Here is a 17,262-nt window from a genome sequence, read left to right as displayed (position 1 = left end):
CCTCTCACGGCGCTGATTGTTAACCCCTGTTAGGGATAAAGACCTTTTGTTAATGATAAAAAAACATGTTGTTGAAGAAGAGAAAATCTACTGTTGTTTTGCACATGTCCAGCTGAAATAGGCTCTAATGAGGGGCATAGTACAGAGTCATTAGCGAGCTGCTTTGCCAGGGGCCCTATAAACCAGCTTCACTGCAACCGACATGTGCTTTCGGGGAAAGGTATCACATGTGCCTTTCCAGCAGGTGTGAACTGTTTGTTCCGTGAGATGAAGAGGACTTGTTCAGAGCTCTTTAGGTCTTGGCTTCTGTGCATAGCTTTGATGTCATATTATTACAGCATTCAATTTTTCAATTATCCTATTATTCATTTTTTTTTTATCCTATACCTATTTAATTATTCTTATTAAAAATATATTAGAAATATAAAAAATATATATACATACATTTAATTGTATTTATTATTTGTGTCTGTTTTCTTTGTACAGTATTTCATTTATTTTTGTCACCGCAGGTGAGCATGTGATGTCCACCTTACCAACCGAAGCATCTATCAATGTCACTGCTGCAACAGATACTCAGTTAAAGGTAAATTCTTCTGACCTGAGGTCACTCGTTGCTCTTTCTGAATCTGTTTCTGTGAGTCAGGACTGTAGTCTCCCAGACCAGAGGAGTGTAGAAAGATAACCACAGAAATACAACTTCATCACATATTACTCCAAATTCCAGGATTATCTAAGAGATTTCACATGGCTGGAGCACTCATTGGAATATTCCCAAAAAACACTGAATCTTTGAAGGGCAGTCATTTTGTTTGACTAATGTACCTAAATGCAAACACATCTGTAATGACAGTAGGCACTAACCTGTCTAGCTTCTCTCTCAGCGAAAGTAAGAAATAAGTACTTGCAGTGAATTCACCAGTATCTAATTACGAAACATGTTTGCCTTTGGTTTCTGTTAGTTTGATTAATTGAGTTCACTGAAACGACCACAAGTACAAGGTGGGATTTCTCACTCATCAGCCTTAATCAAAACCGTCCCAGCCTGGCTAGATTAACTGCAATGAAGTCTGTTTTTGGAATTTAAGATTCATGGGTTTATTTAAGCAAAATAACAACTAAAAATCCCCCATAACCCTTGAAGGTTACATATGTGATTTATTTATGTCACCACTTTCTGCTAATTGCAAAAAAAAGTCCTGTTATTTTAGTATCATTTATATGCTTTTATAGTTTTTGCTAATATTTTGAATTAGATTATATTTGTATTATTTATTTTTCATTTTAATTTGAAAGTTTTGGTAATTTTGTGTTTTATCCTGTTTACAATTGTTTTTCTAATATGTCTGTATAGTTTTGTCTGTGTTAAATTTTAGTTTTTAATTTAGTTAGTTTTACTTTAATTTAAACTACACAAAAATTTGAAATGTTTTCTTGGCAACTAGCTGAAATAAATTTCATTTGTTTATATTGTATTTTATTTCAGTTATGATAACCTTCTCTCAAACCATCGCCCAGTCTGCCATTGGTCAACCAAACAGAGTTAGTCCCGCTTCAAACTCACACCATTGCTTGACCCAGTGTTGTTAGCTGAGCTGTTCAAACAAACACTTTTCAAGACAATCAACAATTTTCTTAGATGCCATTCATACAGAATGTTTTTTTACATTTAAAAACTTGTAAGTCAGTGGATAAAAAAAAAACATATTCTAAGTCTATGTTTTCTAAAAGTTGAACTTAAACTTGAACTTAAAGTTGAATAGTGTGTCGTGAGACGTCGGAAAAGATGTGAAGCGCAGAAAATAAAAACAGTGGAGTAAAGTATAAATACGCGTTCTGTGTATACAGCCCCTTACAGTTGTTTCTGCATATTGAGCTGGGATATGGGAAAATATTTAACTTACATTTCTTGAAATAATTACACACCTTTAAGATCTGCGGTTTAAATGTGAGCATATGGAGAACAGCAGTCACCGAGAGCAGTACACTCATTCTGTTGACTTCATTTGAATGCTTGTAATTTAAGTTGGCCATTCAAGACACTGACATATTCTCTAAAGGCTCTCAGCAGTGTTTGACACACCTCCTTTTACAGGCCCTCAATCTGTCTGCTCAGATTCTTCTCTGCGCAGTAATTAAATGGAGTGGACAAATGCAGACAAACACACACACACACACACACAACAGGGCCTCCCAGACTACAACTCACACACCCTTGGATGATTAGGTGTTGTGAAGCCGATGCAGACGTAGCTCTGGGACCGGCCGTGTGCGTATAGGCGCACACACCCTTGGCAGACGTACAAGAGCACAGCAGGAAATGAGGTGGAGGCGAAGCTGTAAATACAAACAAATTCAGCTCTTTTGGAACTATTGTTTCCCCCCAGACTCTGAGGAAATGGAAAGAAATCAGAGATTGAGCATTCGCGCAAATGACAACACTGGCCGTTATTGAGTAAGGAGGTCAAGTGGAAGAGAAGATTTTCCGTAATGGCCTCTTATAGCATATGGATGAAAAATAAGACTTTAAACAACTAGTTTGGAGGTTATTTCTTTGGAAAGTTCAAGTAAGACCGGCATTCCTCTTTGCTGTTGACATTGACATTCACAAATCCCATGAGAATGAGATTTAATGAAATCATTTCAACTGTACTGTAAGCGCCAGCTATTCTGATGCTTGTTGTTGAAATGATTCTATTAAATTATGGGAAACCAAAAGAACGCCTTAATATTTTGAATGTCAAGTCCAAGCCACACAGAGCCATTACATGTGATTGTGAGTAATTTTATGGAGTGCTGTTGACACATAATCCGCTTTTTTATGTGTGTTACAGAGAACCACAGAGATGCCCCGACCTGCCTCCACAAACCTGACAGAGGAAGTTCAGAGACTTCAGGACCCCATGCGGTTACAAACGCTAGACCTCCTTCAGTCTCTATCATTTAACCTTCCAAACAAGACTATACATCAGGAAACAGCCAACAATCTTACACAGGTAAATATAGGAAATTTAAGGGTTTTGGAAATCATAAAGAAACACTGAGGTATAAGAAAATGAATATTTCAGAATCTGCACTGTTTTTAGGTCACTAATAGGTGAAATAAGTACCTATGTGACATTCATTGTATGATTATTTTTTACAGATAGTCATGCTTCTATTGAAGTACAAAATGCTCTTTGGAACATCTTCAATTTAATTTAATGTTAGCTTTTCAATCCATATTTCAATCAAATAATTATGCTTTTATCATTTGTCTATCATTTGTCATGGAAATATTGTGTTAACTTATAAAAATACACAACTATTTAAAATTTAATGAATTGAATGATGCATTTATATTTGATGATGATTAAAAAAAAGTTTCTTGAGCAGCAAATCATCATATTAGAATGATTTCTGAAGGATCATGTGACACTAAAAGGTGAATTAATGGCTGCTGAAAATTCAGTTTTGCATCATAAAAATAAATTAAATTTTAATGTATGTTACAGCAGAAAACATTTTAAATTGTAATAATATTTTGTAATATTACTGTTTTTACTATATTTTTTATCAAATAATGTGAATGCAGCCTTGGTGAGCATAACATACTTCATAATAAAAATCTTACTAAGCCCAAACTTTTGAACAGTATTGTAACACATTGTAATTACAGTGGGTAAAAAAAAGAAAAATAGAAGCATATTTCCTGTTTCTTTTAGACTTAAGACACACACACGTTTTTAACTATGCTTTATTCTGCCCTGCGTGTTGTAGTCTCTACTTAAGAGCGTGGATGAGGTCATAACTGCCAGCGAATGGAGAGAAAATGATGAGGTACGTTTAATGGATAGATTGATGATTGGAAAGATATAAAGATTCTATCAGTCCATTCATAAGTAGGTCCAGATGATTGTGCAGACTTTTTCCGCATTTCATCGGTTCCTTTGAGAGAAAATGTCTAGAACTGAAAGAATTCAAACATGGTAAAATGTGTTAAATGGAGCTGAAGGTACTACACACTTATTAGTAGCTGAAATAATCATCTGGTCCTTATTTGTGTAACCTCAATGAGCCGTAATATACTTTGGGCTTGTCTTTTGTCATGGTAAACAGTGGAGTCCAGTGGTCAATGGGTTGGTGGAAACGGTGGATAAAGTGATGGTGCATATGGCCTCCAAGCTTCGGTCCAACCCAGACACAGAGGCTCCTCTGGCCATAGGGGGCAAGAGCTCTGTAGCAGGTCAGTACACACTCCAAAACACTTCTTCAAACTTCCATTTCCAGAATATCTGTTCTTAGAAATTCACACTTCCTCCCCTTTCTCTACATACATGACTGACTTGAAGTATGTGGAGTATGTCCAAGTATGCTCACAGGGGGACGTGTACTTAATCCACATGCATGAATGCAGCATACAGGGTGTGCGTCACAATGTACAATTAGGCCAGAGTTAAGGAATTTGAGGTTTGAGACATGAAACATGACTTGAAAAAGCTAAACAGCCATATGTTGCAGCTGCTTTTTCTTGTTTCATTACTACATGTCCTGTTTTTTATACAGTCTAACATATATGAGAAACAGTTGGTACAAATGAAATTTTTAATGATTTTAAATAGTCAGAAGTGCCCCTAAGTTACGAATCACACACAAATCTGCATGTCTATCATGTCTTGTGGAAAAAACGTAACATGAAATGAATTAGATATGGGTCGTAACATCTCTTGATCTGCTCTGTTCAGATTCAAAATGATAAGTCTCACTGAAGTCTCAATTCTGAATCAGGCCCTCTGAGATTCCACTCTTTAGAGTCAACTCTGTCTCTGATCCTCCTTTTTGCCTGATAAGACTGTGTGTGAGAAGCAGAGGTTGCTTGAGAAAACTTTTTGGGTTGCGTGAGCTATTATTGAACTTCAGTGTTACAGTCAGTGAATGAAGCATAAATAAACACAAGATCACAGATAAAAAAAAGAATGAGAGATGATGTTAAGAAAAGACTTCCCTTAATATTATTTGGATGGCGCCCTGCAATAGCTTTGGCAAGATACCAACTTTTAATAGCATTTGCTGTACCAGTAGTTTACAGATAATTTCACAATTCTCTGTCAGTTTTAATATCACTAGAAAAGTTAACTACGTTAAACTGTTCACGTCTTTTTGTTTGGTTAAAAATACAATAAAAATATTGTGAAATATATTGGGAAAAAAACAGTTGTGCTTAGTATTTTTTTTGGAAACCATGATACATTATTTCAGGATTATTTGATCATTTGATGCATTTATTTCAATATTATATGTTTTTGCTGTTATTTTTGATAACCAATGCAATGTAGCTTTCAAGTATTTTTTTTTGATTAAGTAAAAATTGCTTAAAGTTAAACAGACAATTATTCAAGACATGTAAACGTTCTGTAATAAAAATAAGTTACAAATTACAAACAGCAGAGCTAATATACAGTTGAAGTATACAGTGTTGACTGTATTTACTTTAAAACCTCACAAATAATTGCACCAAAATGTGGACACCTGTAGAGTAATGTATGTGAGATTTTGTAACAAGCTTCATTTCAAATGCTGCACAGTTTCCAAATACATTCAGTACTTAGTACCACCAACTTGGTACCAAAATGCCGGTCCTTTTGACTTTCTAGGAAGTGATGCAGTATTAAAGCAACAGTATACTTGCTTTGAACAGTTACCCATCTTTTTTTAAAATGTGTCTAGATTACTCTCTGATGAAGATCCCTCAGAACTACAATCTGCAAAGCTACCGGTTCCCCACACAAGGGAAGAGTTACATCTCAGTACCAGGAGAGGCCCTCACAATGCAGTGTGAGTAACCCTAAAATCAGGCGTTGATCCATGTCCTCGGGTCTCATTTATAAAACTCTCCGTTGATTTCATCCTAAAAGTGTACGTATGCTCAAAAGCTAGATTTTGCATACGCACAAACGTTTTCAGGCCAGAACCTGCGCAAAAATCCCTTTATAAATCCCAGCCAGGGGAAGATTGTGCGTACGTGCATCTCCACCCCATCTCCTCCCTGAAATAACCATATATGGAGCTTGCAATGCCTAGTTTTACTATGCATAACCTCATCTGCATATAATTTGTCATGCAAATTCCCATGCACGTGACACCATGTTTAACACTGAGACTTTAAGGAAATATGAGATACAGACTGTAATGCTATTTGTGTCATAAACATTCATTTTTATTGCGAAAAATTATCCAGTATCCTTGTTATGTTTTATAATAAATATACAAAAATATCCATAAAAACAAAACGGCTGAAAATACTTCTCAGATATACTTTAGAATAGAGTTGATCTCATTCTTTTACACTGGCCAAATAGTATTTCAATTGTTTTAAACAATTCAAATCAAATTAAATGTATGCAGTTTTGCTGATAAGGTGAACATTTTTAGTGGAAACAGATAGGCCTATATTTATTGCTGTGTAAATACAAATGTATGACTCGGCGCATGACAGTATTTTAAAAAGAAATGTGCAAATCTTACAGTTTTCTTCCAATTGTATCCTTCAAATACAGTGGTATTTTTCATAATGTTGTGGAGATGCCTTCACATGACATCAACACCTCCGTGCAGATGCGTTTGTACAGTAAACTATTATCATTGGTCCTATTCAAACCAGAGACCGTTCGACCACCGACTCCATCAGTGTTCGCCATAATATATCGAAGTAAGTGCGCATTATTGATCATTGTTCTCGCTAAAAAATATTTTCTCGTATCACGAGATATGTAGTTTAGTTTAAATAAGAATTATTGTGCACCTACAGTATAGCACTCCTCGCTGACATTAAAACAGGAAAACTGATCGAGTTCACATATGTCTAAATTCATATATTTTTCATATATTCTGCAGAATGACTTTTTGTAATTTCAATGCTTATCTCCATTAATGAGAGTGGAATATTTAATGCAAATACATATCGAAATGAAAACAGAGTTTAAAATTGTTTACTTCATTACTTTTCTCACTCCAAAAGAGTTTGTAGTCATGGTCTAGATTCTAGAATGTCCGTACGGTCTGTAAATATTTACACCAAGTTTATTTTTTTATAATGCAAATGCATGGAAAATTGCTTACTCCTATCTATATAGCCATTTTGTGCATACGCAACGTTTATAAATGAGACCTCAGATCCTGCAGTTTTATGCAGTTTTGTACAGTGATTTCACTGTACCAGAGTGAAGGTTGTCCTGTGCCGCCCTGGAGAACAGTGGCTGTCTATGTCGCCTATGCCATCCGCTACCAGCTAATGGGATAAATCATGCTGAAAGTAGCAAACTTTAATGCTTTTCCACTCTCTTAACCACAATTTAGCCATAATGTGCATAATGGAACAACCAAAACCTGTACTTGAGCATATAAATATGAAATGGGATGAATTGCTAAACAAACTGCCAATCATATTTTCTTTTTTGAATAGAAGGTTGTTGTTCTGAATCATTCCTACCCATTTCAAACCATGATTATGAGTAAAGGTGTGCGCACACACTTCTCATTGCTTTTGGACACCTCAGGCTGGGGTGAAAGAACACATTGTTTTCATAAGAGGAGGATGAGGGACATTTATTTGTTGTCTGTTTATTTGTTGTTTATGGCTGAAGAGGACAATGCAATCAACTCTGATGACTTCCTGCTGCTCTCTGACGAAAACTGCCAATCACACAATCCCCTCAAGGAGAGTTTCATTAAAAACAGAGAAAGTGTGTGCGTTTGCCTTCTTTTTTATGTGTAAATGCGAGCAATAGTTGAAGAGTGAGTGTTGCAATGTTTCCCATGTGGTGGCGGTAATTATGAGGGCATTAAACGTTTTGTTTGTTTGACACTGTTTTGGGGTCAGCTCCCCTCAGCTCCTCTGGCACAGTGTTGAACCTGAGCCCCGCTCTGTTCATTATAAACAGTTTTAATAATCTATTAAAGCTCTATTATCAGAAATGGCACATAAACGCTAGCGCTGGCATTAATGTGCCACTGAACCACTTCTCCTGTGCAGCCGGACATATGGTACACTTCATTAACAGAACCTAGCAGAGCTTTTATGCACCAATTAAAGACCGCAAGAGAAGGAGCTCATTGAAACACTCTGTATTTCCGCTGGGCCAAGTTTCTTTTAGTCTTAATAAAAACATTTGTAAAGAGATTTTGCCCATTGGTTTGTGAGGTTATTGGCCCAGAGCTCATCTGAAGCCCAACTCAGAGGAGTTAGTTGGGAAACAGTGATATTGCATATTCGGTCCATTAACACCTGTAAAAACACTAATAAGTTGCAACAGTTCTCAGCATGTTTCACAATAACCAAAACTGCAAACAAGCATCACTATGGGTGTTTTTCTCACAAGCAGACTGTAATTAAAATCAACCAAAAATCATGATAATTGATTATTCTTTTGTTTTTATATTGTTATGGTTAACTTAAACTAAAACTATTAAAAACTGATTTTGGTTCAAATGAAGCTGAAACAAAATATAAATATTAGATGAAAAACTTTAAAAAGTAACAAAAATGGTTTATTCTGAAGTATTGATGTATGTTGAAGTAAAATGACTAAAACTAAAACTGAAATAAAAAACTAGATGAAGAAAAACATAGATAAATAGAAATAAAAAAGAATAAAAATGAGAAAAGCACATAATACAATTATTGAAACTAAAATTTAAATGAAAATATAAAATACATTTTTAATTATGTTTATTTAAATAATAATTAAAATTAAAAATGTAATAATTTATTTGTGTGGGGCCACTGCTTGCTCTTTTTTTTTTTTTTTTTTATACTAAAAATGATACTTTGATCCCAATCATAATGTAAGTTATTTATACTATTAAATTGTGCGGCTCTAATTCAGACCCTGATGAAATGATATTGCCATATCCAATGGTCCACAACAGTTATTTTACTGTTATTAAGGTTATTTACACAAATTCTTCGGTCAAATTATGATAATAATGATTGTGTTTTCATGTGAATACTGGAGTTGAGCTCAAAGGGAAATGGCCCTGCGTGTTTATCATTTAATGGTTGAAAAAAAATTGAATTAGAGTGCAACATATTTCTACCTCACACACGTGGTGGTCCCTCATCGCACTCTACTTGCGTGTGTGTGTGAACACACATCTTTCCCATTAGAGCTGCAGTGAGAGGAGTGTATGCAGTGACTGTGATAATGAGTCTATCCTCTCTGTGCATTTCAGCAGCAACCCAACACATTCTTCGACACACACATGCATCTGTGTGATCAAATGTTAATACTTTTGTATGTTTCCCCTGCAGCTCAGACCACGATCGTGGGACTTTTCTACCACAAAATGCACAACTACTACAAAAAAATCAGCCCTCTACAAACAAGGTAAAGTGTGTGTGTGTGTGTGTGTGTGTTTCCTGTTGTACATCATGTTCTTACGAGCATATCTTTATCACTGTGGTTCTCTCTCATCTGGGCCTCTGCGTCTGATACTCCCAGCCATTAAGTCGGCTGATAACACTCTCTTTCCATCTTAACACAGCCATGATCAGTACATATCTCATTAAATTTTTTTTTAGCACAGCACTGGAACTCAGCTAGCCTTTTTTATGTAACTGAAATGGTCACCAGAGCTGAGATGATGCAGGGTAAATTTAAATTACATTTAAACATTAATGGGAACCCAAAATTCAGTCAATACAAATGTAATATGTGCTATCAACTATATAGTGTCCCAGACAGGCTGTCATTTTGTGCATTTTTGGTGTGTTACATCCTTACACCAGTAGGTGTTGACAAGAGACTTAAGTCAGTGAATCATTCATTCATCTGATTTGTTCAAAAACACTGCTTCATTTAGCAAGGAAACAAGTGAGTGAATGCATCTGAAATTGCATAATTCCCCTAAATATAGGTGAAAAACATTATGTGGAAAGAGTATTACTGCTGCTTAGTAGGGATGGGCGATATCTTATCGTTTGCGATATACCGTTGAAAATTCTCCTCACGATAAAAATTTGTCTCCTCACGATAATAACGATAAGTCTAGTTGATGACGTAGTTTTGTGCGCGCCCGATTCACTGTTCACGTGCGGAGTGAAAACAAGCATGGCGGAAGGCGGACGTGAGGCTGACAGTGCGTTCACACCGGACGCTATGGCGTTAAAATCGCGCTATTCGCGCGTAGTTGGACGCGTGAACATTTTGGGTTTACTCGCTTCATTCGCGCGTGAAATTCACTGCACAACAGACGCGAATTCGCGTCATGGGCGGGGCTTCTGCCAGGCGCACATGTATGACTGTCATAGAATTTCGCTCTAAACGCTCAATTCGCGCTGCGTCATTCGCGCGAATTGCGCGGCAGGATGTCTATTCGCGTCTTTGCATTGACTTAACATGTAAATCACTCGCGCTTAACGCTTCATTCGCGTCTGGTGTGCTACCTCCACAATTTGCAACTGGTTTGGTTACAGAAAATCAGATGAGGAGCAAACTACCGTAATATGCAAAGTGTACAGAAAAATGGTGGTTACAAAGAGTGGAAACACGTCCAATTTGAATTTGACATAAAAGATGCCATACTTTTAATAAAGTTAGAAAAATGCCATTACAAAGGTAAAAAGAAAATTCCCTGTAAATCACTTTGAGTCAAATATCACCTCGTAATGGGAAGGTTCATTTTTGATCAGAATGGTTGATTATTGATTTGAAGGTGCTGCTAAATTTTTGACCGTGCTCCTAAATATTTTAAATTAGAAGCACAAGCGCTCCTAAAAAGAAAAGTAAGCGTAGAGCCCTGAGAAATATTTCTCATGTATGTGACAAGCCCCAATTTTAAGTTTTCTTTTTTTAATTATTATTATTTTAAGTTGTTTCATTATCAGGAAAAAATGCAAGTGATCCGCGCGAGCACCTCACTGTCATGCATGCGCATTCTTTTCCGCACAAACACTTGCATATGAATAATAGTCTAGACTCTAGAGCATAGCCTCATAAACTTGTTTTATCGCTTATGCATTAAATAAAGATACAAAACAGGTTGTTAAATATGCTGAATATATTGTTCAAATATTTATAAAATGTGAAACTGTAGCTAATCTTATTCGCAGTCTAGCGTTTTGCATCTGCATAACATAGTGAATTATTTTTAACATGCAATGATACAAAATAAAACCAAACAAGATTTGTAATGAGGAAAAAAAAAATGTAGACAAATAAGAATGTAGCCCACATCTCTTGAGCGTCTCACACAGCATGCGCGTGAACACGCAAAATCTTGCTCTCTGCATGAATGCAACGCAGATGGCGACATAAGTTTGTTTGAAACACATAAAAAGTTTAGATAAGATAATATTAACAATGAGCATTATATGACATTTAAAATAGTTTTGGCGATTTTTCCTTCAGTCCGCCTGTGCATTTCTGACCCAAACAGCAAAGCAGTCTACATCTCCGCGATGTTCTCGTTAAATATGCCATTTCTGAGATATTACAATGAATTAATTTCTAAAATGTTATGATATGGAAAGCCTGAAACAGATCACAGCAGTATTGCCATACACAGGCTTTCAGTCATCAGCAACGTGGTAAACGTGTGCCAGTAGCCTATGCATATGATTTAATATGAAGCGTCCGTAACGGTCACGTCCGTAACGTATTATTATGGTTGATAAGAGCAATTAATGGAGATGAGCTGTTGATCATAATTAGCATGGCCATAAGTTGGCTGTGTACAGAAAGTTTTAAGTTAATTGCATTAATAATACTATATGAAATAAACTTAATCTTTAAAACTTAATCTATTTTTATTTATATATATATATATTATCGTCATTTGTATCGTTATCGCAATAAATACCTGAAATTATCGTGATAAATTTTTTAGGCCATATCGCCCATCCCTACTGCTTAGAAACAATCTTTATTGTATAAAGCGCAATAAAAATAAAGGTGACTTGACATTCATTAAGGAAAAAAGTGAGTGAGTCACTGAGTCATTAGCTCAACCGATACATTTAGAAACATTTATTAATGCAGGAACAAAACAAACGCTACTACTGTTGGCTGAACAGTTGATTCTGCTGTGTTTGGAACTATTTTCATTCACAGACAGTGTAACTGAATTATGTAACTGCCAATAATTACCTTTTCTTTAATTAACTGTTTCATAAAAACAAAATCACAATCTTGCTGTATTTCTGTTTTGATATGATTAATGTTATCTTAATTCTACCCTTACTTTTTTCTTTGTGGATAGCTGTCATTAGCATAAGTTTCTTTGCTCATTATGTACAGTTTGTACAGTAGTTGAAGTGTGAACAATAACTGATTGTCTGTCTCTGCAGGATAAATGAGGCAGTGGATTTTAAAGATCATAAGATCCAGATGGCCAGTCATCTTATTTCTCTGAAGGTGGAACCGTCTCCTGCCCTGTCACTCAACCTGTCCACTGAGCCGCTTATCCGCATCGTCCTCACGCATCAGCTGGTAGGAGAACATCAATCCTTACCTCATTTTGTTGATTTTGGCATTCAGTCAGGAGTGCGGGTGCTTTTGTTTGTGTTTATTACAGGTATTTAGTACGTTTGGAAAATTATTATATTTAAAGTATTGGATTTTGCTTGACGAAGGTGCCAAGAAGAATTGTGCACAATGGCTTTAGGATCAAGCAGAAGATTCTATCAACCATTTCATTTAGCAGTGAGCTGAACAAACACACTCACACTCATCAACCAATATGTGGCCTTCAGCAAATCAGTTAGACCGAATGTAATTAACATAATAAATTCATATTTATGACCCAATCTGGCCTGGCAGATTCAGCACCAAGCCGGTCGCAGAAAGTAAATTTCCCGAGAAAACATGAACAACAGAAAAGAAGAAATGTTGTTTTTGACTTTTTATAGTCATACCTTGTGTAACCGGTGTGTTAAAACAAAAATGCAACAATAATAATAAATAAACAATCAAGGAAAGGCCCTAATGAATCTGTTTCAAGATATTTTTTAAAAGTGCATAATGATAACTTTTGAAAACATTTAATTCGGGTGCGAAAATAATTAATCTTCATATATATGTATGTATGTATATATACATATTTAGGCCTAATTTAAATGAAAATTCTGTTAGTAATTACTCACCTTCATGTCATTCCAAACCCGTAAGACCTTTGTTCATCTTCAGACCAAAAATTAAGATATTTTTGATGAAATCTGAGAGCTTTCTGACCCTGCATAGACAGCAATGCAACTAACACATTCAAGGCCCAGAAAGGTAGTAAGGGCATGATTAAAATAGTCCATGTGACATCAGTGGTCAACCGTAATTTTATGAAGCTACGAAAATATTTTTTGCACAAAGAAAATTAAAATAACAGCTTTGTTCGACTATTTATTCTCTTCTGAGTCAGTCTCCGCTGCGTGTTCATGAGAGTATCACAACACGCGTGTGGTGCTACTGACGTGGGAACCGGCTTTCTGACGTAGAATCTGGGTATGCTGCACCTTGGTTGCAAAGAAATGCACATGCATGCATGTTTTTTTTGTTTATTTTCTTTGCGCACAAAAATATTCTCATAGCTTCGTAAATTTAAAGTTGAACCACAGATGTCACATGAACTATTTTAACGATGTCCTTACTAGGGATGTCATGATACCAAAAATCTAGTGGTCTGTACCAATACCACTAAAAGTATTCAATACTCGATACCAAGTCAATACCGTGGGAAAAAAATAACAATAATACTTAAACATTAGTGGTACTTGGCTTTCAAATAACACACACACACACACCTATACTCTAGATGCAAGCAGTAGTTTAAATTCACTGACATACTGACAGGCACAAAATATTTTTTAAAACCATTAACATAAACAATTATTTAAACCAGTAGTATTAGCCAATAATGGTAATGAGGATAATCCGTGGACAGATCAGTGGTGGAGGTGACGAATTAAAAATAAATTAAATTATTTAATACACAAATTGTGAAATTCGTGTATTAAATAAATTCAATGCACACAGACTGAAGTAGTTTAAGTCTTTGGTTCTTTTAATTGTGATGATTTAGGCTCACATTTAACAAAAACCCACCAATTCACTATCTCAACAAATTAGAATACTTCATAAGACCAATAAAAAAAACATTTTTAGTAAATTGTTGGCCTTCTGGAATGTACTCAATACTTGGTAGAGGCTCCTTTTGCTTTAATTACTGCCTCAATTCAGCGTGGCATGGAGTTGATCAGTTTGTGGCACTGCTGAGGTGGTATGGAAGCCCAGGTTGCTTTGATAGCGGCCATCAGGTCATCTGCATTGTTGAGTCTGCAACATAGATTCTCTGTGGGGTTCAGGTCAGGCGAGTTTGCTGGCCAGTCAAGCACAGTAACACCATGGTCATTGAACCAGCTTTTGGTACCTTTGGCAGTGTGGGTAGGTGCCAAGTCCTGCTGGAAAATGAAATCAACATCTCCATAAAGCTTGTCAGCAGAAGGAAGCATTAAGTGCTCTAAAATTTCCTGGTAGATGGCTGCGTTGACTGTGGACTTCAGAAAACACAGTGGACCAACACCAGCAGATGACATGGCAGCCCAAATCATCACTGACTGTGGAAACTTCACACTGGACTTCAAGCGTTCAGACGTTGTCTCTGGTTCAGAAGTTGCTTGGTAGCCCTTTTCCTGAAGACGTCTGAGCGTGGTGACTCTTGATGCACTGACTCCAGCTTCAGTCCACTCCTTGTGCAGCTCTCCCAAGTGTTTGAATCAGCTTTGCTTGACAGTATTCTCAAGCTTGCAGTCATCCCTGTTGCTTGTGCACCTTTTCCTACCCAAATTTTTCCTTCCAGTCAACTTTGCATTTAATATGCTTTGATACAGCACTCTGTAAACAGCCACACCTTTCAGTAATGACCCTCTGTGACTTACCCTCTTTGTGGAGGGCGTCAATGTTCGTCTTCTTGCCAAGTCAGCAGTGTTCCCCATTATTGTGGTTTCAAAGAACAAGAGATACCCGGAATTTATACTGTAGGGATGGTCATTAATTGAAACTCAAATGTAAATATTCTAATATTTTGACATACTGATTTTTGACTTTCATGAGCTGTAAGCTCTAATCATCAAAATTAAAACAAAAAAAACTTTTGAAATGTTTTACTTTACATGCAATGAATCTAAAAATATATGAAAGTTTCACTTTTTGAAATAACTTACAAGAAAAAATTAACTTTTTCATGTGTAAATAAAACATTATAATTTATTGAGATATATATATATGAAGATTAATTATTTTCGCACCCGAATTAAATGTTGTCAAAAGTTATTATTATTCACTTTTTAAAAATATCTTGAAACAGATTTCTTCATTAGGGCCTTTCCTTGATTTTTTTTTATTTATTATTATTGTTGCATTTTTGTTTTAACACACCGGTTATTGTAGGCACCTTTGTTTTACTTTATATCTTTTATATATGTATTTTGTTCTTTTCTGTGAAATATTTTGACATTCAAAGAAGGATCTTTCATTTCTTTCCAGTTTAATAATATTTAGCAATGTTAATCAAATGTATATTTAAATTGGCTACAAATTAGGTGCTTGGATGATTTGTACATGTAAGTAACCTCTATCCAACTATGGTCGGTCAAACCCCTCGATTTATCTAAAAACAGCCCATGGCTCTAAAGACTTCATATAAAAGTCAATGTTATGTCATATTATGTTAGATATCTCAACTGAATTTAAAATCATTGCAATAAATTCTCAGTTGTTGGCAATAGTAAGCAACAATTCCTATCAAACAACATAAAATGCAAAAATAGTTGTAAACGATGATATCATAAAATACTAAATGCTCTGATAGAATCGCTGTTTGGACATTTATTGGGAGTTTTTTTATTTATCTTTTTTTTTTTTTTTTTTAATTCCAGTGTTTGTTTTCAGTTCTGCTTTTAGTTAGATTTTCTTTTCATGAAAACTCACTTCATATTAGCGACACATTCAATGGCACTCTCCTCTAAAACAGTGAATATACAGTTATAATATATAATATAAGTTATTATAATAACTTATATAATATAAGTTATTAATATATCGTCGCCATCTTCCACATCTAGTTCTTCTGTGTGCTTATTGTAGGCATTTTTTCTTCTTCTTTACCCTTTGAGGTCCGACTGAAACACTTCTAGGCGTAGTTCCAGAAGAACTGCAGCATCGCTAGTTGCTACCTTCGGTACTTACTCTACTGAAGTACAGGATTTTAACATTTTTATACCGGTTTGGTACCGTAGCATCGGTTCTCGTGACATCTCCTAGTCCTTACTACCTTTCTGGATTTTGAACATGTCAGTTGCATTGCTGTCTAGGCAGGGTCAGAAAGCTCTCTATTTTAATTTGTGTTCCAAAGATGAACAAAGGTCTTATGGGTTTTGAACAACTTGAGGGTAAGTAATTCATGACAATTTTCGTTTTTGGGTGAACTATCCCGTTTAAGTTATGATAAATATGCTAGAGTGCCTGATTGTTTTGGAAATACCATTTTTTAATTTTCAAATGTTATCTTGTGTTTCCATTGCAGCAGTCATTCAAAACAGTGTTGTGCGTGTGAAGAGAGAATGATGAGATTTCTAATTTATCCCCACACATTTCAGGCCATCTGTGACGGTGTATTCTGAACATTGAGGTTTGATTGATACATAGATTCTTCTGAGACTTCTGTCTAACCAGAATCATCCCTTTATATTTCTTAAATAGAACAGAAATGTTTCTTAATATGTTGGAGGAAAACTTTCAAAGATCACTTTTTTTTTTTTGCTGCTGTGTTTGTGGTTTTGTCTTTCGGTGAGCCGTGTTACACAAGAACCCCCAGAGTTCAGAACTGCCAGGACTAACCATGGAAATCCATTTTGCTTTGCATCATCCCTTTCACTCTGTTTTTTTTTTTTCAGCTCTGAAACATTGAGAGCTTTGCGCCAAAAGAAAAGTGGTTCTGAACGCTGGAACCATAAGCCTTGAAGTCTTTTGAGAAGGGAAAGATGATTTGGTTTAACAAGGAGCTTATTTGGCGTGTGTGCGCAGATGCTACAGCTCAGTCAAGAATGCATCTGTCTGCCAAATTTCCATGGGAAACCCATCAAAAATGGATACAGATGGCATGTAGACAAGTTAACCAATACAGCATGTTTTTGGAGAGTATTTGCTGTTAAAAAAACAGCAAGGAGTTCACCGTTGCATTGGATTTCACACCACGTTACACGCGTTATTCATCAGCTAACCCACATTTGACAGC

At 35.8% G+C, this 17,262-nt stretch overlaps 1 protein-coding gene across 2 annotated transcripts in view; it reads left to right on the top strand.

Moving 5' to 3' along the window:
* LOC306848150 (adhesion G-protein coupled receptor D1-like) overlaps window positions 1-17,262 on the top strand; it is a 55,112-nt gene that overhangs the window by 13,666 nt on the left and 24,184 nt on the right. For both annotated transcript variants that reach the window (XM_079382521.1, XM_079382520.1), the window contains exons 7-13: window positions 513-586; window positions 2,835-2,996; window positions 3,760-3,819; window positions 4,099-4,225; window positions 5,707-5,814; window positions 9,290-9,365; window positions 12,326-12,467. In XM_079382521.1, the coding sequence (XP_079238647.1) occupies window positions 513-586; window positions 2,835-2,996; window positions 3,760-3,819; window positions 4,099-4,225; window positions 5,707-5,814; window positions 9,290-9,365; window positions 12,326-12,467 (749 nt within the window). The remainder of the gene's footprint in view (window positions 1-512; window positions 587-2,834; window positions 2,997-3,759; window positions 3,820-4,098; window positions 4,226-5,706; window positions 5,815-9,289; window positions 9,366-12,325; window positions 12,468-17,262) is intronic.

This window comes from Barbus barbus, assembly GCF_936440315.1.
Source record: "Barbus barbus genome assembly, chromosome: 28".
Classification (NCBI taxonomy): Eukaryota; Metazoa; Chordata; class Actinopteri; order Cypriniformes; family Cyprinidae; genus Barbus; species Barbus barbus.
This window is presented reverse-complemented; position numbering and strand designations above follow the sequence as displayed.